Source organism: Alligator sinensis, unplaced genomic scaffold (assembly GCF_000455745.1).
Source record: "Alligator sinensis unplaced genomic scaffold, ASM45574v1 scaffold1142_1, whole genome shotgun sequence".
NCBI classification, from domain to species: domain Eukaryota; kingdom Metazoa; phylum Chordata; order Crocodylia; family Alligatoridae; genus Alligator; species Alligator sinensis.
In genome coordinates, this window is record NW_005842617.1 from 407699 (window position 1) to 432497 (window position 24799).

Sequence of the window (24799 nt, forward strand, 5' to 3'; positions counted from 1 at the left end):
CGATGCGGCGGCTAGTAAAGCGACCAAAACGCTGGCTTGCATCCATAGATGCTTCTCAAACAAATCCCAGGACGTCATTCTCCCCCTGTACTCGGCCTTAGTGAGGCCGCAGCTGGAGTACTGTGTCCAGTTTTGGGCTCCACAATTCAAAAAGGATGTGGAGAAGCTTGAGACAGTCCAGAGAAGAGCCACGCGCATGACCAGAGGTCAGGGAAACAGACCCTACGATGACAGGCTGAGAGCCCTGGGGCTCTTTAGCCTGAAAAAGCGCAGGCTCAGGGGTGATCTGATGGCCACCTACAAGTTTATCAGGGGTGACCACCAGCATCTGGGGGAACGTTTGTTCACCAGAGCGCCCCAAGGGATGACGACTAGGTCGAATGGTCACAAACTACTACAAGACCGTTTCAGGCTGGACATAAGGAAGAATTTCTTTACTGTCCGAGCCCCCAAGGTCTGGAACAGCCTGCCACCGGAGGTGGTTCAAGCGCCTTCATTGAACACCTTCAAGATGAAACTGGATGCTTATCTTGCTGGGATCCTATGACCCCAGCTGACTTCCTGCCCTTTGGGTGGGGGGCTGGACTCGATGATCTTCCGAGGTCCCTTCCAGCCCTGATGTCTATGAAATCTATGAAATATTTTTTTTCTGTGAACAGTCATTTAACAGTCATTGGCTCACTCATCCAATCAGCAAACCAAAACCAAACTGTGCATCTTATTTGAAAATTCATGAACAGAGTTGGAATGATAACAGTTCAGAAGCACTTGATTTTTTGTTTTCTTTTTTTAGTCTATAGAATTTGACCCCCCCCAAAAAATCAAATATTTGCAAATAATAAATTTTGAGGAAAATGCAGTCTGGTTACATGAGATATGTGCGTGTTAGGGGCAGGCACATTTGTAAGATACTTTCTTATTTATGGTGTGTGAATTCTTTACTCGTCTCATAATTGCTTATTATAAAATTACTGAAATATATATTATTGGGGAAAATTAACTTTGTGTGATCTTTTTATTTTTTTAGGTCGCCAGCTTCTTTTAAAAGCCGTAAACAGAGTATGGACAGAGCTGATTCACAGTAAGAAACAGGTTTTAGAAGAAGCTTTCAAAGTAACACTACCCGTCAATGACCGTGGCCAAGTAGATATAGTGGTAGCAAGACCATGTATTGAAGAAGCAAGTTTAAAAAGCTGGCAAAATCATTTGGGTAAGAGGATGATGATTTTTCCGTTACTAAATTATATCATGTTGATGTGGTATCTTCTGTACAGTGGATTGGAGCTTACGTATTAGACCTTTAATAATTAACTTGGTGTATGTACACTTACATTACTATGTTCTGCTTTCACAAATCATAGCATATATTCTTCAGACCAAGATACCTATTGCCCTCATTTTTGATGGTCCTTTACTGACTTCTACTTTTTTAGATCTGTTCTTAATCTGTTTAACATGTACTTTAGTGATACTATGTAATGTCATGAGGTATAACATCAAACACTTTAAAAATGTTTTACATCTATGGAGTTATCTTTGTCAAATGAACATACAGAACACGAAGGCTCATTTTCAGTATAATTAGGTTGACTGTTATTAATTCTTGTACTATCCTTTATAAGGTAAATAACTATTAATAATAAAGTCCCAGAGTGGAACTAGCATTATTAGTCTTACTTGTTGGTATGTATCTCCACAATTGTTTTGATTAAAAAGCATATTGGCATATAACTTTTTACAAAAACGCTATTAGAGGTCAGAGGTTTGGGATTTTTTGTCAGCAAATTTAGTCTTGTTTGCAGCCAGAGGTTTGGTATCAGCAAATTTTGTTTCGTCTGCAGCTGTGACACTCCAACTGTAGTACTGTTCAATTCTCCAGTCTGGTTTAAGTTAAGGCATTAGTAGTAGGGACTATTAACTTCAAAGAAGCAAGGCTGCTAGTACAGCAAACCAACATCATATCATAAAACCTACCCCAATGATGCAACTTGCATCTATCAGTGTTTAAACTTGTACTGCCTCTTTGGCTTGTGGTTGATTTTTTCCAGCTGCATACAAGTGTTGATGGTTACTCTTAAAAAGTAGTTCTGGATTTTACATGGCTTTAATTCTATTTAAGAAGTAACCCTGGTGGTCTTTGATATTTTAGTCCATGAGAGAAAATGCATCAGTAGAGGGGAAGCTTTAGTTCCAACCACACAGTCCAAGCTTTCCCGGGTCAGCAGTGGATTTGGCCTTTCCAAGCTAACTGGATCAAGAAGAAACCGAAAGGAAAGTGGACTCCACAAACATAATCTTTCCACCCAGGTACTTTTAATTTGTTTTAATTATGGCATGCAGATACTTGGGAGAAAAATCTGGCAGCTTCTGTTTATTATATGCGGTCAATACCATGTAGGGTAGAGGATCATTCAAAATGTTATTGTTAATTTTTGTTATTGTTCCTTATGTTCAAACTTGCTCTGTAACTTCTACTAGAAAGCCCTGTGGGTTATGCTCAAGCATATATGTAACATTAAGCAGTGAGCTTTTGTTTTTTTCTGTCACTGGGACTGCTCATATGCTCAAAAGTACACATATGCTTAAGTGTTTCTCTGGGGTTTAGGTTGTAGCCGTGTTGGTCTAAGGACATAGGCAGACAAGGTTCCTTGGGTGAATTTGATATCTTTTATTAGACCAACCCAAATAGTTGGAGAATATTTATTAAGCAAGCTTCCCAGAGCCACCCATCCTAGCCTTCAAACAAGCACCGAACCTCGCCAACCTCATCACCAGAAGCAAACTTCCTCAAGCCCAGAACACACCAAAAGGATCCAGACCGTGCCATGACAAGAAATGCAAAACCTGTCAACACATCTTCACCACCCCCACAATTACTACACCCCACAACAGAGTCATCAGCATCCCAGGATCTTACAGCTGCACCTCCAGAAATGCAATATACCTCATCCAATGCACCAAATGCCCTGATGGAAAATATGTAGGAGAGACCAAACAACAACTGCGCACCGGAATGAATGCATACCGGAAATCCATCAAAGACAGAAATACCCAATTACCGGTGGGGGCACATTTCTCACAGGAGGGCCACTCTCTCTCCAATCTCTCAGTCCCGATCCTCAAGGGAAACTTACACAACACTTCCCAGAGACAAGCCTATGAGCTCCATTTCATCAACCTCCTGGATACTAGAGATCATGGACTAAACATAGACATTGGATTTTTGATACGTTATAATCTGCCTGGCAACTGACTCCCCAGCCCAGCTCCTGGCTTCTTTATTTTTCATTCCATCCAGGAAGAGCACACACCAACTGCTGAAACTTCCTTAGGTTGACGAAGGGTTTTTGAACCTGAAAACTTGCTTAATAAATATTCTCCAACTATTTGGGTTGGTCTAATAAAAGATATCAAATTCACCCAAGGAACCTTGTCTGCCTAAGTGTTTCTCTAGAATAGATGCTAGAACATTGCTCCAACTTGTAGAATCCCACTGTAAAGTGAAACCAGCCCATGAAGGACAAAGTAGATGTCCCTCTATTTCTGCTTTTTTTGTTTTTAATTAACAATATTGTGAGATTTATTTTCTCAGACAAAAATTATGTTGAAAAAAATAATGAATGCTTCTCTACAGTATTTTTTCCCCCACAGAGCAGTGCAAGACTAGTTTGCAGTACGTTTTAAGACGTTTATTTGAATTTGGTGTCCCCTTTGCTGTTGTGGGTAATCGCTACCATACATTCCGTATTTATTTGAATGCAAGATGACTCTGAATATAAGACAATCCCCAATAATTAGATTCTATATATGGAAAATGTATAAATTTCTTATAACTTCCCAGGTATAGAATCTAAGTATTGGAGGTTTGTCTTGAATCCATCTCCTCACTGCTAGAGAAGAAAAAGCAATGGCTGGGGGGAAAGTTGGGGATGGTCAGGTGGCCCCCTTGCCCTCTGCCCTACCTGTTCTCCATGTAGCTTTCCTGCCACCTGTACCCCACCAGCTCTCCACAGTCTCTGCCCCTCCCCCTACTCTCCCCAATCTTTGTCTCTTCTCCCCTTGCTCCCCCAGTCTCTGCCTCTTCCCCTTCTGCTCCCCACGCCTTACTGTCAGACACTGCTCGGGCTGCCCTGTCCCAGGTCCCAGAGCACAGCACATGAAAGCTCACCTCTTGCCTGGCCATAAGGTAGTGTTAGCGCTGCTGATTGGCTAGGCAGGTAATGTAGCAGTGTTGGCACTGATGATTGGTGTGGCAGGGGGAAGAGTTTCCATGTGCTCTGTGCCTGGGAGAGACCCCAGCCCGTCAGAGCCCAGTTGCACCTGACTGTAATGAGAAGGTAAGAAGGGGGATGGGGAGGCAGAAGCTATAGAGGGAAGGTGGAGGGGGTGGCGGGAAGCTGCTTTGGGTCTGACTCTGGCCCCAGCAGCCACCTGCTCCCCCTCTGCTTCATATGCAACTATAAGACAAGGGGCTTTTTTCCGCAGGCTGATTGGCAGAGGGACCTCGTGTTATGGTCAAGTAAATACGGTAATGTACTTGAAATATTTTCAAAGTATTTAGAGGTTCTTTTAGGCTGATAGCAACATACATATACTCAAGATTAATTTTCAAAACTAAAAAAATATGATTGCTTTACATGGTTTGAAATAAATATACTTCTAAGAAGATCCTTTTTCATGTCTGACATAACAAGGTATTTTATTCATAATTTCCAACAGAAATCTACTGTCTTAAAGTTGTACCTTATGTATTTTTTTTCTTTGTATTAGGAAATTTCCCAGTGGATGTTTACTCACATTGCTGTGGTTCGAGACCTTGTAGATATGCAGTATCAAGAGCATCAAGAGGTAAGGTTTAGAGAATTGGCAAGGAATAAGATTTTGTCCTCTTAAAGAATGACATACTGTGTCTAAGATGCTATACTTATAGTAAAAGAAGTCCTGTCCTGTGGGGTTTACATGTAAATAGAAAAAGGAGAGAGCATAAGGGATGGTAATGTTTGCACAGAGAAATGAAGCATTTTCCCCTTTGACACAAGGTTAGTAGCAGAGTCAGGACTGATTCCCATTCCTGTCTCCTTTCCATGGTTACATGCTGTCTTGTACTGAAATGTTATGCATCAGGTTTTAAAAAAAATCTTGACTATTTCAGTTTATAAATACGAAGGAAACCTGTTTATTCAGCCCCACCTCCATATCTTAGTAAGTGGAATGCATAGTCTGAAATAGTTATCCAGACACTGAATTTTATCATCTAAATTATGTTCATCCATATGATAGATGATTTATAAAATAATTTTATGTTTACAGTGTTCTAATATTTATAATGATCATACTGAAGATGGAAGTCCAAAATTATTTATTCTTTAAGCATTTGTATATAAATAATCCACAGTAAGGGTGCTTGCAAAACTGAAGCATCCACAAAACACCTAGGCAATTTCTTCATTTACATGCATCAGACACCAGTTAGAAAGGTCTTTTTTTTTTCTTTTTGTCTGAAGTAGACTTTGAGATTTTAGTTTGTGACAGCCCCAAAGAAAAATAATGTGATCCATAAAAAAAAATACCCTTGCTTCTCTTGAAATGAAATTACCAAAATTTAATTTTTCCTTCTAAGCAGATATGATTAGCAGGCTGCTTAACAACTCCTATAAATGAGAGTAATTAGCTTCCTGAAGGACCAAGCACTTGGAATCAATAAGCAATATAACACTGGCAGCTTACTTAATATTTGCATTATATGTGTACATGGAAAGTCCAAGAGAGAGATTCAAAATCATCTAAAAATTCAAATTGCTTTATAATTTTGTCACTTAACCACAACTGTTCCACTGACACATGAACTGCTCTTAAAATATTATTCTGACTTGCCTGTAAGCGTAAATATCTCTCTATTTACAGCGCCAGCAAAATGCATTAAAATATGTAACAGAAGAGTGGTCTCAAATTGAGTATGAATTGTTACGGGAGCGAGGGCTGTGGGGGCCTCCCATTGGCTCTCATCTGGATAAATGGATGTTGGAGATGACAGAGGGCCCCTGTAGAATGAGAAAGAAGATGGTACGAAATGACATGTTTTATATTCAGTATCCTTACGTACCAGAAGCCGAACAAGAGACAAATCTGCTGGTAAGATGACAGTGCTTGCGTTTGTAGTAGTTCTTGGCTTTTATTAGTCTAAAGTGCAGTATTTGTTGGTGTTCTTTAAATAGGCTCATCACAATGTAAAAAATTTGGTTGGTGTTGCTGATACCTTATGACTGGAATAGTAAATTGATTACCACTAGTGATTTTTATGAAGGATCAAGTGAGTAAAATGGGAGGGGAAACGGCCTTTGGCCACAAGTGGCATTATCAGCTTCTGAATCACTGACAGCTCAAAACCAAATATTCTTTACACTTATGTGCCAGCATTTTTCAAACCATAGGTTGCAACCCAAATATGGGTCACAAGAATGTATTAAAGGGTCGCAAACAAACTTAAAAAATGAATCAGCAACTTTAAAAATGGATTTAAAAAGAGAAAAATGTGGAAAACTAGTTTTTCCCTTGCAGGCTGTCAGAGTTCAGAAAAGGTTGAAAACCACTGCTCTAACAAGTAAAGCATGAGATGAGATACTGATGCTGCCTGCCACAGACCAAATTACACTAAAAAGCAGGATTATCAGCTTCCTAAGCACCTTTCTGTAACATGCAAGAAAAACAACTGAATTCACAGGAACTTGCTGAGTAACATACGTCTTATTCTGCTAATACTGAAACATCTTTGTTATAGACAACAATTTTCTAACTTGGGAAGTGTTGTATACAACCTAGATGATTCCATAGTAAATCTCATCTCAACAGATAAAGGAACTTGTCAGAGAAACTAATGATTGATCTGGTTCAAGTGATTGTAATTTGATGACCCTTGTTATCTGAAAAGAATCGGGCCCTATAAAGCACTGTATGTGGCTGGTGCTTTAAAAGAGAGGTTTCATTTTTTAAAACTAAAAATGATCGACCCAAATCACCTGAGGTGGAGGGGGCGGGAGGGATGGGAAGAAGGCAGGATTAAACTGGGAAATGTGAAAAAATGAGAAAACATAAAACTATTTTGGAATGTATTATTAGATGGCTAAAAATCCGCAATTGAGAAAGAAAGCTGTGCTAGTATGCTTAGAGCAGGGATGGGGCAACCTACAGCCCATGAAGAGACTAGATCCAGCCTGCAGCAGCTCAGGCAATCTGCAGCACATTGCAGTCAGGGTAGCAGAGATGTGTCCCCATGGTTGTACCATCTGCTGGATTCCATCCATTCCCTCCTTGTTATCTGCTGATTGTTGAGGGATATGAAGATTTGCAGCCTGTGGCAGGGGGTGGGTAGAAAAGGTTGCCTGGCTTAAGGCTCTTGTTGCATTTATATCATAATTAATGTGCTAATTGTTCTGTAAATTGCGGCATGCCATGCATTTGGCCAGGTTACTACACAGTAAAATGGCAAACCAACCACAAAAACATTCCATGTGCTTTACTTTGAACATTTGGCATGCAACCCAGCATTTGGGCTGCATAGTGTGACTTTGAATATGCACACGTTGGTAGCCGATGGGTGCTTCTAACACAGGGCCATTTAAAGCCATGCTGTACAGCCCAATGGTAGATCTGCAGCATGGACAGCTGGGGATACGGGAACTCTTTGACTAGCTTGCACATACCCTGGCACAGAAGCTGGATATGAGGGAGCTCCCTAGTCCCCAGCTGCATGTGAGTTGTTTCTACACCAGGGCATATGCAGGGGGAGTTTTCTTGCCCTTGGGTGCACATGCACTGCTGTGCATGGAGCTGGTCACTAGACAGCTCCCTAGTCCCTGACTGCATGCACACCGCTTTCATGCTGGGATACCTGCATCTGGGGACTGGGGAAGGCCCTGGTCCCATGCTGCTTGTGAACCGGGGATTGGGGAGCTCCCCAGATGTTTACACTCTGGCATGGCAGGACACATGATTGTTTGGATGTGGAACAAAATTCCTCAAATTCCTCCCATTGCATAAATTAAAATCTGGCAGGGGCCTTATAGGCCCAGCGTATGCAGCTATTGGTTGGTGGGGGTTGTGTAGAGTGACAGAATCGTACGTAACAAATAAAGAGGAAGTGGTGCTTAGAAACTAGGAATTGTGGAAAACTAAAGGAAGCAAAAGAACACAAGAAGAAATCTGAGTGGCAGAGTTAAGGACAATAAGGAGGTGCTATTCAAGACCAAAAATGTTGCAGCAAAAATATCAGTTAGTCACTAGATGGAAATAGTAGAATTGTCACTATTAATCCAGAAATAGCAAAGTTACTCAATAAATATTTTTCTTCTCTATCTGAAGAAAAGCTGTCACGTGTAATAAAGCACCTAATGGCAAAATATCTTTCCATTTCAACCATAATTACAGAGAGGCTGTGAAATGGCAACTATGCAAGTTAACCATTTTAAATAGAAAGAACATAGATAACTGGCAAATGAGTTTTAAAAGCCCAGACCAAGGAGCTCTTGTTACCATTAATATTGATTTTTTTTTTTTTTTTTTTTTTTTAATTGGATCTTGGAATACTTTGCAAGTTACAGAGAAATAGAAAAAAGCTTGCGTTGTATATAAAAAGGGTAAACATAGTGCCTTGAATTAAATAGTCTGTCAGGATTACATTAAATTCAGGCAGAATAATGGAACTGCTGAAAAAGGACTCAATTCATAAAAAATTAAAGCAGGATTGTGTAATTAGTAGTGGTAATATATTAGCATTGCAATTTATGAGAACTAGATCACTATCTTGATAACATTTTTGATAATACTATGCTTGGTTAACAAAGGTAGTGGTGTCGACATAACATACTTCTCTAAGGTATTTGATTTGGTTCCAAATGATTAAGAATCTAAAATAATTCAAATTCAGCATGACCTTACATTGATTAAAATTAGCTAATAAATCTTAAAATGTAATTGTAAACACGGAATCATTAGTAGATGTGTTTACAGAAGGCTCCATAATGCTTGCAATAGAACATTTTTAACAATGACCTGAAAGAGAACACAATTGTTACTGGTAAAGTTTGTAAAGTTGGGGGAATGTTAAATAATTGTAGAGTCGCAAATGAACAGGAATCTGGGTTTTGTTGATAAGCTGGGTAGAGTCAAACAGCAGGTCTTTCAGTATGGCCAAATGGTAAGTCATTCATCTAGAAACCATGGATGTGGGCCACACCTACAGGATGGGGGACTTTCTTCTGGGATGTCCTGGCCCTAAAAAGAAAATCTTAGGGGAAACACTGAAATAATTAGCTAAACGTGAATTCCTGGCCTGAGGCTATATAATCTTTGGGGCTAAATACAGATGATCAAAAAGACTAAGGCTGAATCAATTCAATCTTCTCAGGTTAGTCTAAGCTATATAAATTGAACTGATAAGCAAGAGAACAGACTTCACTTTTGATTCTGGAAATGCAGCTACATGCCTGCAGTGGCCCAGGCCAAACATTAGGGAGTGCTAGAGCATCCCTCCCTGCTTGGCTGGAGCAGACAGCTTGGGCCAAGGCTAGCCCACCCACCCTGGCATGCTGGAGAACTGTGAGTTAACTTGAATCTGGAGGGGATCTGCGGCAGAAGTTCAATAGACTGATTTAACCTAAATCAGTTAAGTCTGATATAGTACCTCTATCCAGGTTTATCTTAAACCAGTTTTGGCCATTTTGAAAGCGGTTTATATGCATTGAACTTTGGTGTTACAGAATTGAACCGGTTTCTGATCACATGCATCAGTTTATGTGCAATTTCTCTCCCTACCCTGGATGTCTCAACAGGGGAGCATTATGTAGAAGTAGGGAGGTAATATGCTGGTGTTTGGTACTGGTGCAGCCTCTGTGTCCGGTACTGGTGTCCACATTTCAAGGAAGTTGTTGATATATTGAAGAGAGTTCAAGGAGGGCTCACAAGAACAATTAAAAGATGGGGGGAAATTCTTTTCAGTCAAAGATTCCAGTGGCCTGATCTGTTTGGCTTGTCAAAGGGAAGTTTTAAGGGATGATTCATTCACTGTAAATACCTATGTGGTGAACAGAAAACTCATGAAGGGCACTTGAATTCAGTTGAGAAAGTTGAAGTTTACACTTTATTTCTAGTCTGAATCTATCTAATTTTCACTAGTGAAGCTGATTAACCATTGGAACAGGTTACCTCAGGGTTGTGGTGGATTCTTGAACCCTGTGTTTACCTCAAGGTTGGCTGTTCAGGAGGGCTCTGTTTTTTAAATAGAAATTCATTCCTAAATGTCTCCTGGAATTTGGAAGAATATACAGTGTCTAATACCAGACTGAACTCTTTAGTCTTCGCATTGTTTAGGAGAAATTCAGTCACTACCGGTGCATGAGGTAATTTTGTGCCCCAGGTTTGTGTGTTTTGGTTTTCTAAAGTCAACCAGATAGTACGCCAGTATTAATTTATTATGGAGGTTCATACTTAGAGCAGTGCATGAAAATGTAGCCCTTACAGTTTTTGCTGATGTAACGTTACTGAGATAATTTGGTGAGAAGTGTAATTCTCATGCCCTGAAAAAAATTGTATAAAATGGATACCTGATCTTTAAACATAGTGCAAACTGTAAGCCTCCTGACTTGGTTTTGTGTGCACATCTTATTTGTGCCCATAGAACTTTGATACATATTTCAGTGTTATTTCTGGATACATGGGCCGTAAGTAGTGACTGCATGTCACCTTTTTGAGTGGCAGCTTGCTCCTTAAAAATTTGTATTCATTTTGAAAGATCTCTGGGTTTTTTTGCATCTGTCTCATCAAAATGAGCGTGGAAAAATTTTACTTTAAGAAGAAAAACATGAATTATTTTAAGAGAACGGTGGTGGATACTGACCACACTAACTTTGCTTACATTGTTGGATAAAGTTCACTTTGCTGACATCACACTCATGAGTTTTAATGACTGGTGGGCTTGCACAAAAAGGAGAATGTGCCACTGTGCATTATTCTCAAAAGTGGATTTTTTTTCCTGATGTGTTTATACTTAATACCCTATTTTCAGTCTGACTTCTCAAGTAAACCTCCTGAGACACCCGATGATACCATTCCTCAAAAGGTAAAGACATAAGATTACCCACTGAAAGAATGTAAAACAAATACAAACTTTTTCTGCATGTTAGGCAATCTTAACAAGGCTTCTGTGATTGGCTTTCAACCTTGCTCTTTCAATATTTTCAGGATTAAAGGTTTATATCATTCACACTCCTGGATGTTGCTGTTCCTTCTTCAGTCTCCACTTAAACCTTTCTTTAGATCTTCTCCTCTGTGCCGCACACTAACAGGCTGTGTTGGGCTATCGCTGTTCTCACTGTAAAATGTGTATTGTGTTTGGAGCCGAACTAAAAGACTATGGAACACGTTTAGTAATGGGCAACAGTTATTTTTGTAGTAAGGAAAATTAACAGCACTGTTGCATTATTTTTTTAAAATGATGATGAGCATTTGGAAGTTTGGAGTGTGCCTCTCCCAATTGTAATTAACTGTGGATTGTAACCAAATTGTTGATGGAAACAAGGTCACATTTTTTCCTTGAAATCCCCCCATGGTAGAAAAAAAGATCATTTTAATGTGTTTTAAGCTTCAAAATACCAGACATGCCTCAAAAATAATCAAGACTTGGATGCTGTTGGCCCCTCCGCATATTCAAATATTGTTACACTTTCCTATTAAATTATGTTTTAAGTCTTGCCCATCACTAAGTACGGTATGCAGTTTGCATTCACTTATTTTGTAATAAGCTTCTTGTTTAACTAATGCATATAAAATAAAAGCAGTTAAATAATATAAAGTATTACATATGGTGTATTTAGGATGGTTATTCTCATCTTTCCTTCAGTTTAATTCTGTTGTTTTTTTCTATAGGTTCTTCAGTTATTGCCACAAAAGTAGTATGGCAGTGAATTAATTTAATTTCAGCAAGTGTAATCCTGGTTTCTGGTACAAAACTATCAGGATGTTTAATCTGTCACACTCCCCTTACGTGAGCTGGCATATCTAAAAAGATGCATTCCCTCTTTTAGCTCATGAGTACAGAGGTGTAGTTGGCCAACTTCATCTGAAGTCAGGTAGAAGTCATGGCAGGGTGGAATCTTACAAGACTAGCTGGTTCAGAGAGGCATAAGCTTTTGTAGGCAATAACCTACTTCAGTAAATGCTCAAAATAGGCTGTCATCTGTGAAAGTTTATGCCTCTGAATCATTTAATCTCTAAGGTGCCATCCTGCCTTGTTTCTTTTAGTTCAGGGATAGTCTGAGGGGAATAGAGAAGTCTCCATTTTGTTAGCCATCATCTTTTGATCATTCAACACTTGTAGATATGCTAATTTATCTACTTCACTAATTTATCATTTTGCTGCCCAAATATTTACAGATGGATCACATGTAGACTAACTTTTAAAAACTTGTGGTTTTGTGTTTCCAGTAACTAAAACTGCAGGAGGGAATGCCTAAACTTATTAAAATAGCTGATGGCAGGTGGTACCATGCTGGTTTTATGATGATAATTAAAGCATGGATAGGAATAATTTTTAGGTTACATGGGAAAGGGTGCTGCAAGGTATGTGTTTTTTTTTGTTTTTTTTTTGAATTTCAGAGTTTAACTTGTATGGGTACTGAGAGGCAGTTAGCTATCTTAATCTGAAGGCAGGCAGAATACAGGGCAGGGTAGCACCTAAGGGTGCTTGTAGACATGTGGGGGGACTGCTCCGGTGCACTGTAATTAGAACACGTTGGAGCAGACTCTATTTAACTGAGTCTGCTAGTGTGCTAATTAGCATGCTGTAGCCGCCTCCATGTCTCATGTATTCAGTGTCCCTGCGCTTCAAAATGGCGACAGGGGCACTTTAACTAAAGCTTGTCAAATGAGCTTTAATTAAAGCACCCTCCTCCACCACCATTTTGAAGTGCTGGACGCTGTATACACACAATGCTGCAGGCACTTTAATTAGAGAGGCTCTCAGAGCTGCTCTAATTAAAGTGTTTGCCCCTCCCCCCACTCCTGGAGCACGTATAAAGACGGTTTTAGAGACTAACTGGTTCAGAGAGATGAGCTTTTGCAGATTACAATATAGTTTGTCAGTTGTCTTTCTGAACCAGTTAGTTTCTAAGGTGTTGCCTTGTCATGCTGTCTGCTTCAGTATGGGGTTTTCTAAGCTTCTAAGCAACAGTCAGAAATGAAAATCTTCAGTTTAGATTCCAAATCTATCTTTTCTCCATCAACAGAAAGTAATTTTTCCTTTTGGGAAGGAAAGAAATCATTCATTTCTCTTCCTTTAACTTTGTTTCCCCAATTTTCCTTCTGTGATCATTCAGACACATTCAGTCTCCTCATTTTGTAGTATCTTGTACTCACTGAAAGATATGCATTGCAATTAAGAGTTTACTTTATTAAATAAGACATCTCAGGCCACTCCCCTACCACCACTAATGTCTAGAGGGTTTTTGGTTTTTTGTAGTTAAATCCCCAAAAGTTTTCTGAGACCAGCAACCCCTTGGTTTATGTCAGGCTTAATGCATCACAAGTGTTTGTACATCTTTATCTTCCCTTGAGGCAGAATTTTATTTAAACTAATGCCTGAAGAAAAAATAAACTATTTAATGAATAAGCTGCTCACACTTCAGGGATTGATGGAATATAATAAAACATCCATCTGAGATAAATACGCTTAACTTAAAATGCAGATTTATCAGGTCTTTTGTGACGAATCATAATGCACTGGCCATATTTATTAGCTCTATATTACAAGTTTTTCTGCAGACAGTGTCCCAGTTGGATCATTATTTCAGAGACTGATTAGCTTCTTTGCACATATTTTTAGAAATGGAATCTTAAAGCTTTCTCTTTATTGTTTGTAATTAGTTTAGGATTTACCTCAGGTAAAGGTGCGTGTACCATGCTTGCATATTCTTGAAAACTATTTGTTTACATTGTTGGCTAACCACAGGCTTTCTTTTGACTATTTCTAAGAAACCAGCTCGTTACCGAAGGGCCATAAGCTATGACAGCAAGGAATACTACATGCGCCTGGCTTCTGGGAATCCTGCTGTTATCCAGGATACTATAGAAGAGAATTCAGAGGGTGAAGCCACTCAGCAGGAGCCAGAGCATGGGGAAGATACTATTGCTAGAGTTAAAGGTTGGTCATTTGTTCCAATAATCTGTTTGAGGCTAAGTTCTCATATTTAAATAGATTTCTACTTGCCTAAGTTTGGTTTCTTCAATTTACTCTTCCTTTGAAGTTGACCCCAAGGGTCCTGTCGGTTCTCATTCTACTGCCAGAACAGCAAGCAGCCAATTTTTGCTAAGTGACTAGTCTAGCTGTTGACAACCATAGCTAATAAAACTGTTATGAAACTATATACATGTATACACATGTGCAAACACATACACTTTTCTCTCCCTCTTCCACCCTTTTTGGTTATTTGGAGTAGTAAGGATCACAAAATGACCATGCCTTCATATGTTATATTAAAAGCAAGACTCAGACCGGATCATATTAAAAGATGTCCCAGGAACAAAAGGGCAGTAGTACTGCTAATGGGAATTAAAGGATACTTGCAAAACTGAAGCTTCTGTGGTGTTGAAAACCACACTTCAGTCACATTCTAAATTTGTGATCATTACTTACATATGTACAGGCCCTCATGCTCTGCCCCCAGTCCACCAATTTGGTCACTGTGTCATTGATTGCCTCTACACAGGTCTTGTAAAGCCTCCACTGAAGCGATCTCGTTCTGCTCCTGATGGAGGGGATGAGGAGAACCAGGAACAACTTCAGGAACAAATATCTGAAGGAAGTTCTATTGATGAAGAAGAGAAAACTGATAATACAACATTGCTTCGACTACTTGAGGAAGGAGAGAAGGTACCATATGTTAGAAACACCAAACATTTACTGTGTTCACATTTCTACATCATGCTTATCACATTAGAAAGAGAATAATAAGCCTTCCTAAAAGACCTCTCCAACTCTGCCCTTTAATCTTTCCCAGAAAGTTGTCCCCCTCCCTCTCAATACCCTTTTAAAACAAGCAAGTCTTACAGTGTGCCTTAAGAGTTACTGGTGTGATCTTTGGCTCTAGTTCAGGGAGAGAAAGCAAGTTTCTGAGCTTAGGACGTCACACTTGAGAGGTTTTTGTCACTAACCCTTGCTAGTTTAAATGAAAGAGTTATTGGCTTAGGCCTTCCCAGTGTCTGCACCAGGCATGTTATTACACAAGAATAGAAATATCTGTAACTAATTCTAATCCACAAACCATCTTGGCCACGTCCAGATGAGTGCAGCTGTGTGACCACACATTCAACCTCTGTGGCCCACTTTCAGTTGTTCTCCACACTGTAAGGGAGCAGCATGGAGGGTTTTTTGAACCCCTGGATATCCAGGTGTCGAAAAAAAACCACGGAAAAAATGTGGAGTGGTGCATGCGGTGGCAGCGTGCGTCACCCAAAGCGGAGGCTGGATGGCAAGAGCTGCACTCTGCTGCAGGCCAGGCTCTGTGCAGCAGGATCGTTGCTGCTGCAGTCTTGGGAGGCCCCTAGGATCCCAGGTAAGACTACCCTACTCCACCTGGGGTAACATGTCGTGCACCAGAGCATGCATGGCACAGACGTTCCCTGGGGGCAACTAGCAGCAACACAAGGTGCACTGCTGCTAGTTATCCCTGGGGAACCAAACATCCACTCATGTCTGGACGTCACCAAGATTTTCTTTCACTTTTAACAACCGGCCTTTGCAAGAAAGTAGTGCTTATGCAGTAAGTTTGACTTGTCCTGCCTGTTGTCACCAAGGCAACAAAATTTAAGCTGCCTTTAGTAATGTGCATCAGGGAGTGTATGAGGTGGTATTTTCCTGCAGAATGCAGCTGCTGAACATTGCTTAACTTGCTTTGGTAAAGGAGGTGATAGTGTTCAATGGGAAAATGTGTTGATAATACTTGCGTAAAGTGTTAGCTCCACAATTGGAGCTTACTTTAAACCATCCTGTAAATCCAGTCAAATCTAGTTTATAAGATTTCTTGGTAAATTATGCAGCATACAAGAAGTCAAAATTCAGCATATCTCTATCACCCCCACAATTACTACACCCCACAACAGAACCTTAACATTCCTGGATCTTACACCTGCACCTCCAGATACGTAATATATCTCATCCAATGCGCCAAGTGCCATGATGGAAAATACTTAGGTGAGACCGAACAGCAACTGCACACCAGAATGAACGCACACTGGAAATCTATCAAAGACAAGAATATACAATTACTTGTGGGGCACATTTCTCACAAGAAAACCACTGTCTCTCAAATCTCTCAGTAATAATCCTCAAAGGGAATTTACAAAACACTTTTCACAGACGAGCCTATAAACTTCACTTCATCACCCTCCTGGATACAAAAAATCATGGACTAAATATAGACATTGGATTTATGACGCATTATAAACCTGCCTAACATCTGACTCCCCAGGTGCCTCTCCACTATTTATCAGCAACAGTCATTCCTTCCCCCCCCCCCCCCCCCCCCCCCAAATCCCCCACCCACTCACTCCTCAATTTACATCCTCACTGACTGGCTTTCTAGCACGCATACCAGCCTATGGCTTTACTATTCATTCCATCCAGAAAGAGCACACACCAACTGCAGATGCTTCCTCAGCCTGACGAAGGGTATTTATACCTGCAAGCTTGTTAAGAAGAATTTTTTCCAACTATTTGAATTGGTCTAATAAAAGATAGCAGGTTTACTCCAAGAGCGTTTTCTGCCTATGTCCCTAAACCAACACGGCTACAGCCTATATCTCTGTAGTTAATACTTCACTTTCTGCACAGCCTAGCCTTGATCAGTTTTCAAGCATTTATTGTACCTAGTTGGAACATTCAAAAAACTACAAAACAGTGGAATAGTGAATAGCAACAACACTTCATTAAGAATGTCCAATTTTCTGAATATTTTTACATTGGAGCTCTGCTAAGGAAAATCTCAGGCCTGTGCCACTCCCGTCCCTAATGCAGTACAGGCTAGGTTGTAAACACCTAGGCTAGCTACAGACGTTCAAAAAGCCCAAGGCAGAACCAAATTAAGTTACGTGCTTTTTTGTAAGCAGCATAGTTTAGATTGGTAGCAAACAGAGCACACATTCACTCTTTGGTGGGGGGGCTGGACAAATCTTAGACCGGGTTCTGCCATTTTTAAACCAGTCTGTATATGCCAAACGTCTGTTCTGTTATGGGTATAGACTGGTTTCCGATCACTTATATTGGTAAAAGTGAAATGTCTGTGCGTGGCCCTAGGGCAGCATTTGTATAATGCAGAGGTCAGCAAAACCTGTTTAACCCAGATAGTGTGTTTATTATTGAGGTAAATCCTGAGTATTTTGGTGATGGATACATAGGCCCCTGGTAGACATTGCATTTATTGTACAATAAAAAGTAACATGCCCACAGTTCAAACAATGTATTTCATGATAAGAAGAGTGAGCCTGCCTCAAAGTTATTGCTCATTGAATGTGGAACTCGTTTGCAGTAGGTTATGCCTCGGGCATTAATTTGAACATCTGGTATGTTATTTAGACTTTCTGCTATCCCACAGTGCTCTGCTCTTTCTCCTCCCTCTCTAAGTACATTGCTAAACTAAACTGAAGTGCATGCTCAAGTGCTTTTATGAATTGGTGTTTAAAGTCAAGCTGCAATCCATAATGCTTAATTCAGATTAATCTTGATATCCTTTTTCTTCATACCATCCTTCTGTAGTATGTTTCTAAAGGAAAAATTGGTACAGGGTGATCTGGACCAGTAGTTCTCAACCTTTTAGGCTCAAGGCACACCTTGATAGACTTGAGGCACTCTTCAGAAAATGCCAGCTCTTAGTTGTCACTTGTGTTTTTTTGACTACAGAAAAATAATAGAGCAGTTCTCCTGTTGCAAAGGACCCAGGTCATAGCAGTTCAGAATGCTTTTAACATTGGGGCTGCATCCAGACATGCAAGTACATGTGGTTTGCGGTGCTGCAAACCTCTTTGCGGTGCAACAAACTGCACGAGTTGCACATTAATCAGTGCATGGCATTGCTGATTTGCAGCGTTGGGGCAAAATTTGCTACTGGGATTTCCTGGTAGCAAAAAAAAAAACCCTGGAAAAACAGCACAGACAACAAAGTTGCGTTTTTGTCCCAGCACTCCCCGAGATGGGGCAGCAGGCAGCCCACAGTACGGGGGCTCCACAGCTCTGCATTTGTCTCGGCGCTCGCCACTGTTGTCTGCACGTTTTTCCAGATTTTTTGTTTTGTTTTTGCTACCAGGAAATCCCAGTGTGCTGCCGGCTCCCCTATCTCAAGACGCATTGAACCCCAGCCAGGTGGGGAGTAGCTGGCTGGGGCACAGTGTGCCTCAGTGCAGGAGCTCTGTAGCGTGCAGAGATGGGGCAGCCCTGGCTGTCTCCCTGCCTCTACATGCTGTTCCCTGGCTGGCCGTGGCACAGGGTGCCTCAGCATAAGGCATGGCTAGCCCCTGCTGAGGCTACAATGTGTCATGCTGCAAAGCACATGGGCCAGGGCATGCTGGGGGTCACAACTACCCTTCATTGGAGCTATATATAAATGGCCATCCTAAAACGTTTAGGTATCAGTATGAATTATGACACTTCATTGGGAAGAATATTTTGTTACACAGCAGAACCAATGGCAAGGTTTGTAGAGCACAAACCAGCATCATCACATTTCTTATGTCAACACAAGTTCAGGGTAGATTTGTAAATTTGAGATCTGTTAATAAGTATGGGTAGCAAACACTCTAGTTAAGTGTGACTAGGATTACGCTGCGGACAGAAGAGTCCTGCTGCAAGTCCTTGGGGGTTTTGACTGGATTTCTTTCCAAGAAATTTTGCGTTGACAAAATTCTTGTCTAATTAGCCTTTTGACCAGACCTGTTAGCTTAGTGGAGGAAGACTCTTCCAACTCTCAGAACCTCCTCAGGTCTGCAAAAAGAAAGAGGTCTGCCATTCCCATGAGAATGGAAAATATGCTGTTGTCAGCTGCCCTGTAGTCACTCTTATCCCAAGATAGTAAGTACCAAACAAAAACTAGCTTTATTACATAAGACAGAAAAAACATAAAGGGATAGTCAAGCTTGGAGACAGATACACAAAACAAAACTCTTATCCCAAGATACTCAGTAAGTCCTCTGTTTCCAGCTACTAGAAATCCTGCCAGCTTTCCCTAGACTTCACTAAATTGGCCCAGTAAAAGATGTCCACAAAAATCCTTGCCTCTTGCAGGTGTTGTTCTCTTTTGATATGCATCTGATGTACTTTCCTTTTAAATGCATTTGGCCTTTATTTAATATGCATCCTATTCCAGGTGAACATTCTAGAGGTTTGCTTCCTTCCAGTCTGACAGGTATACAGGCCACAGCCTTTCTGATGTGGAAATAGTCATTGTCTAGTGCAGTAGTTCTCAAACTTTTTAGGTTCAAGGAACACTTAAGCTTAGTTCAAAGGCTCCTTGTGAAAGAAAATATTTGTATCCAGTTCTGCGTTAGACCATTGTCTGGAGAGAAAGAAGGGGGGGAAAAGCTTTATACTTTTTAGAAAGTTAAATTATCTGTATGTGTATCACAAGAAAGTCTGATCTGTACAAGTTGGAACTTTCTGTTCTTCATTCCAAAAATGGACAGGCAGAAGGCAGGGCATGATGAATATTAATGTAACAAAAGTTATACGATCGGGGGAGATGGGAGGAAAGAGTAGCCCTTAACACATTACTGTACTTAGTACGGTAAACATGGGGGAGAAATAAGCTTTGTCTTGGAGCTGAGAACCAGCGCTCTGGTCCTGACCTGGGCTCCTGGGGCTGCTGCAGCTTGGAGCCAACAGCAATATGATGAGTGCCTGTCAGGCCAGGGCTAGGGCCTGGGATATAGGGCAACAGCAAGAGCTGGGGATTCGAAAATGTATCATTTCAATGTAAGGAATCTAATTATTGGTGGGTCTTTTTAAATGTGAAGTCACCTTGGATTTGGGTAAATAAGATATATTGAGTCCTTGCTATACAGAGGACCTGTTTAGAGGACCTGATATATTTTTGTAGAAATGGAGTGACTTCATTTCTGGACATCTTTTTTTAAGTAAAAATAACATATTTATATAGCTTTTTAGCATGACTTATTGTAGGACAAATAATCTGATCAACATACTTATTATCCATTGTGTACTGTTCAACTTGAGGGATATAGTGAACAAAAACTGAAATTGTGATTCTATGGTTCTTTTATAAGTAGTTATACATTTTTAAGTGAATGTCACCCACAACATAGAGTGGGTGGAATTAAAATGGTACATCTAACTAAGCTGGAGCAGCATCTTTAGCTTTCACAGTCAGTGTTTGAAGCTCTGGTTAAACATGGGGGTGGTGGATGAGAGAGGGAAGGTAGGGTTTTGCAGGCTTTCCATGTACTACTTCATTAAGACTGTGGCTTTCCAGCTCTTGAGTAAGTACAGTGCCCTCTGTTGCCTTTTACGGAAATGACAAGTTGGTTATGTATTTTTAATGACAAAATTGGAAATCTACTCTTCCCTTTTAAACAGCTTTTTGTTGGTTATCATTTGAACAAGGAGTATACTATTCTTTTAGCTGATATTAGTGACCAGCTGCACCTGCATTGGTAAATATTCCTTCTACTTTTGAATGCCTGTATTTATCTTACTGCAGTCCAAATGCAAGAGGAAGAAAAAAGAATATATTTGTACAAAATTATATATATATATATATATATATATACACACACTCTCTAAATCTCTTTTTATACAGAGAATGTTTCTAGGTCTTTAATCTTATGTTTCTTTGTATACGTTTTTTATTAGTGAAATAAGTAGTACAAAATCGGCATGCCTACAAGTAAGGAAAAAATTGTAAGGGAGAATAAAATCTATCTTCCAACAAGGCAATAGTCTCAACCTCTGTCAAGATAATGAAGCTGCTATTGATAAGCATATGGTTTTTGGTTACAGATTCAGCACATGTACCGCTGTGCTAGAGTTCAAGGCCTTGACACCAGTGAGGGGCTGCTTCTCTTTGGAAAAGAGCACTTCTATGTCATCGATGGATTTACAATGACAGTCACCAGGGAGATACGGGATATTGAAACACTGCCTCCAAAGTGAGTAGATTAATGAAGAGTCACAAACAGTTTAGCAGTCTCGAGTGCTGGATAAGAAATACTTTATGTAAGTGTAAAGACTAGAACTATTATGTCAAGCTTAGGAAGGCACAGGAATTGAGCCTACCTCCATTCTTATGGCTTGATAAACCCAGAATTCTACACAAACCTGTGTAATTCCAAAATTTGTTTTCTTCAGAACACTGATATCATGGTCACGATTTTGGCAAAATATTATGATAACTTTTGAGGAAACATTTTAGACTCTTCCATTCATGCAGTAGAGAGGGTTTTACTTTGTATCTTGAGCCTTGCCTTGATTTAACAAACAGTCTTTATTTATTGGTGACATAATATTCACCTTTTTTTGGTTACTTACAGCATGCATGAGCCAATTATACCAAGGGGAGCAAGACAGGGTCCAAGCCAACTCAAAAGAACTTGCAGCATTTTTGCATATGAAGATATCAAGGAAGTACATAAAAGGAGATATCTGTTACAGGTAACTTGTTTTATTTGGGATGAGAAGCAGGTGGAGAGATTTTAGCCACAGTCCCACTATAATTTGCAGAAAAAGAGCCATCTTAAAAAAACAGAAACTTTCATTTCTGCAAGTGTACTCGGTCCTTTAGAGAATGAGGCTACTTAGTGCACCAAAATATGTATTGAGATGCTCAACATTAGACATCCAAGTTTGAAAAGTTTAGCCCCTCTGTATTGGAGGAAAGTGAATTTAATTGTTCTGGAGGTAGACTAACAGTGTTGGGTGGGGGCATTTTTAAGGTGCATTTGTCATCAGCATTTTGCTATGGCTAAACTGATGTCAACTGTGAATGAAGACATTTCTGAATTTAAAAGGACAGGCTAGTGCATTTCTCTCTCTCTCTCTCTCTCTCTCTCTCTCTCTCTATTTTATTTTATTTTATTTTATTTTATTTTATTTATTTTTAACAACATCTCTATAATAAGATTTTTCTCCCATCTTCTGCCCACCCTCCGCCCCAGCCGATTGCTGTTGAAGTTTTCTCAGGAGATGGAAGGAACTATCTTCTTGCTTTCCAAAAAGGAGTTAGAAATAAAGTCTATCAAAGGTATTGCAAGATGACTTGAATTGCTGTGATGTAAGCTGAATGTCATTGTTAGCGTGGGTGTTAAAAATACATGTTTGGGCCATATTTCAAATCAGTTCCTGATAGACATATTAAAATTAGTATAAGTTCCATGGAAAGGCTTCCATGCTGCACTATAATACAAATGGAATATATCTTTATACAACATATAGCAAAGCCTGAAAATACTATGTTTTGGACACTGGAAGGAAATTGTGCTAGTTAATTAATCCATCTTAATTGACAGTAGCCCTTGATTCATATGAGCTGATTTTCTTGTATGACACCTAATATATTGCAGGCATGAGGTCATTGGCACTACTTAAATATAGTCAATGAGGTTTGCTACAAATCTTATACATAGTACACGTAGCATAGGTATACCTGTAATGTTCCGCAGGTATTTTTTCAGTGTTGGCTGAAGGCCTTCTCTGTTATAAGTGAAAAGCCTGGGTTTGGATCATTCTCAAGTGGTGTGGGTATGTTCCATGGATTGTATTTTCGAGGTGTAAGATGACAAGAGATTTTATAGCCCAGAGGGATCCACCAAACCCTTAGTGAAGGCAGCTGTGTGTACAAGTAAAGTTAGAGTTTGTCCGTGGATATAGGTTTAAAAAGTGAGATTTCAAGAGTAAGCAAAAGTCCCTGGGCTACCTAGATACCCTAAGTCCATGACTAATGAAAGCAACCATTTCTTAGCAAAGGCAGTTCATGGTTGGATGAAAACTTGAGTATTCATCCTTTTCTGTTTCTAAAATCTTCCCATCTTAAAAAGTAAAGTAGCTTTAGTAAGTTTTTAGTCAGTAGTAGAGAGCTAACCCACCCCTCTGCTCCCATCACATTTCTAGAGTAGAAAGCAAATGCTCTGTCCACTAGAATTTCCCAGTAAATACAAATAGATACATTTTGCAACAATGATTCAATTTCCCTTAATTCATCTGTTTGGCTTCTCAGCAGCCCAGTCGTCCACGTCTTCCAAACTCACAAATTCTAGGTAGCTTTGGGTTCCTAGGGCTGCTTGCCAGGCTAAAACTAAAACTCTGTTTTGCAGATAATTTCAAACTGATTGGCTTCACAATGAAATATGATTTCAAAATACCAAAATCCTCCACAAATGGAATATATTTCCTCCTCACACATTTTGTAGGCAATCTCGCATCTTATTCTGACACTGGCAGAATAATTTAGGAAAAAAGTAGAGTCTGACTATTTGGACAGGGTATTGTACTTGACAGCAGTTCAGCAGCATGAGTTTCCAGCTTAAACGATTATCCATTTTTTCCTCTGACCTTACTCTCCCATAACTTCACTTTTTAGTCTGTAGACATAGGAGGCAATTCAGACTTTATCCAGTGGGCTTTGAAACTTGGCCACTTGCCTTCCTCCTCATGTAATGTTCTATGGCTGTTAGCAGTTCAAACAGAGCAACAATTCAGTGCTCCACTCTTAAGGCTGTTTGTAGTAGCCACTAGCATAGATTCATAGATTTGTTAGGGGCTGGAAGGGACCTTGCAGATCATCAGGTCCAGCCCCCCTGCTCTAGGCAGGAAGACAACTGGGGTTAGGTGACTCCAGCAAAGTGACTGTCTAGTCTCCTCTTGAAAACCTCCAGGGTAGGTGACTGCACCACCTCTGGAGGGAGTTTATTCCAGTCTGGACACCCTGACTGTAAAGGAGGTTTTCCTGGTATTAAGTCTGAAGCGGCCTTCCAGGAGTTTGTATCCGTTGGTCCTGGTCTTCTCCAGGGGTGCCCTAGTGAACAGTTGTTTACTGAGCTCCTGATGCACTCCTCTGATATAGTGGAGAGCTGCTATCAAGTCCCCTCTCAACCTTCTCTTCTTTAAGCTAAAGAGGCCCAGGTCCCTTATCCTTTCCTCGTATGGCTTGCCTTGCATATCCCTGATCATACCGGTGGCTCTTTTCTAGACCCTCAAGTTTTTCCATGTCCTTATTAAAGTGCAGCACCCAGAACTGGATGCAGTACTCCAGCTGTGGTCTCACCAGTGCTGAGTAAAGCAGGAGGATCACTTCCTTATTTTTACACAAGATGCACTGGTTGATGCATGCCAGCATGTTGTTTGCCCTGCTGACCACCACCTCTCAGTGATGGATTATATTCATACAATAGTTAATCATTACCCCTAGGTCCCTTTTGGCCATGGTGTGAGTCAGGCTGTCACCACCGAGCCTGTATGTATGTTGAGGGTTGTTTGTCCCCAGATGGAGCACCTTACACTTGGAAGTGTTAAACTTCATTTGGTTCCAGTCTGCCCAACTCCCGAGCCTGTCGAGGTCCGCATGTATCTGCAACCCATCTTCTGGCTTGACCACACTGCCCCGTAACTTGGTGTTGTCTGCAAACTTGGGCAGCAAGCTTTTCACTTCCTAACCAAGTCATTGATAAAGATATTGAAAAGCACCTGTCCAAGCATGGACCCTGAGGGACACCACTGGCCACTTTGTGCCAGGATGACACAGATCTGTTCATG

The 24799-nt window shown here is 40.3% G+C and overlaps 1 protein-coding gene across 13 annotated transcripts in view; it reads left to right on the forward strand.

Moving 5' to 3' along the window:
* Positions 1-24799, forward strand: part of WDFY3 (WD repeat and FYVE domain containing 3) — a 379376-nt gene that overhangs the window by 321442 nt on the left and 33135 nt on the right. For 12 of the 13 annotated variants that reach the window (XR_003096142.1, XM_025215013.1, XM_025215023.1 and 9 more), the window contains 10 exons: positions 1028-1210; positions 2150-2307; positions 4771-4848; positions 5905-6132; positions 11060-11113; positions 14023-14191; positions 14757-14920; positions 21053-21201; positions 21583-21703; positions 22207-22292. Coding sequence is in view for 12 of the 13 variants with exons in the window: in XM_025215013.1 (XP_025070798.1) it covers positions 1028-1210; positions 2150-2307; positions 4771-4848; positions 5905-6132; positions 11060-11113; positions 14023-14191; positions 14757-14920; positions 21053-21201; positions 21583-21703; positions 22207-22292 (1390 nt within the window). In the remaining variant the exon portion in view is untranslated. The remainder of the gene's footprint in view (positions 1-1027; positions 1211-2149; positions 2308-4770; positions 4849-5904; positions 6133-11059; positions 11114-14022; positions 14192-14756; positions 14921-21052; positions 21202-21582; positions 21704-22206; positions 22293-24799) is intronic. The other variant, XM_025215020.1, reaches the window with a different exon arrangement.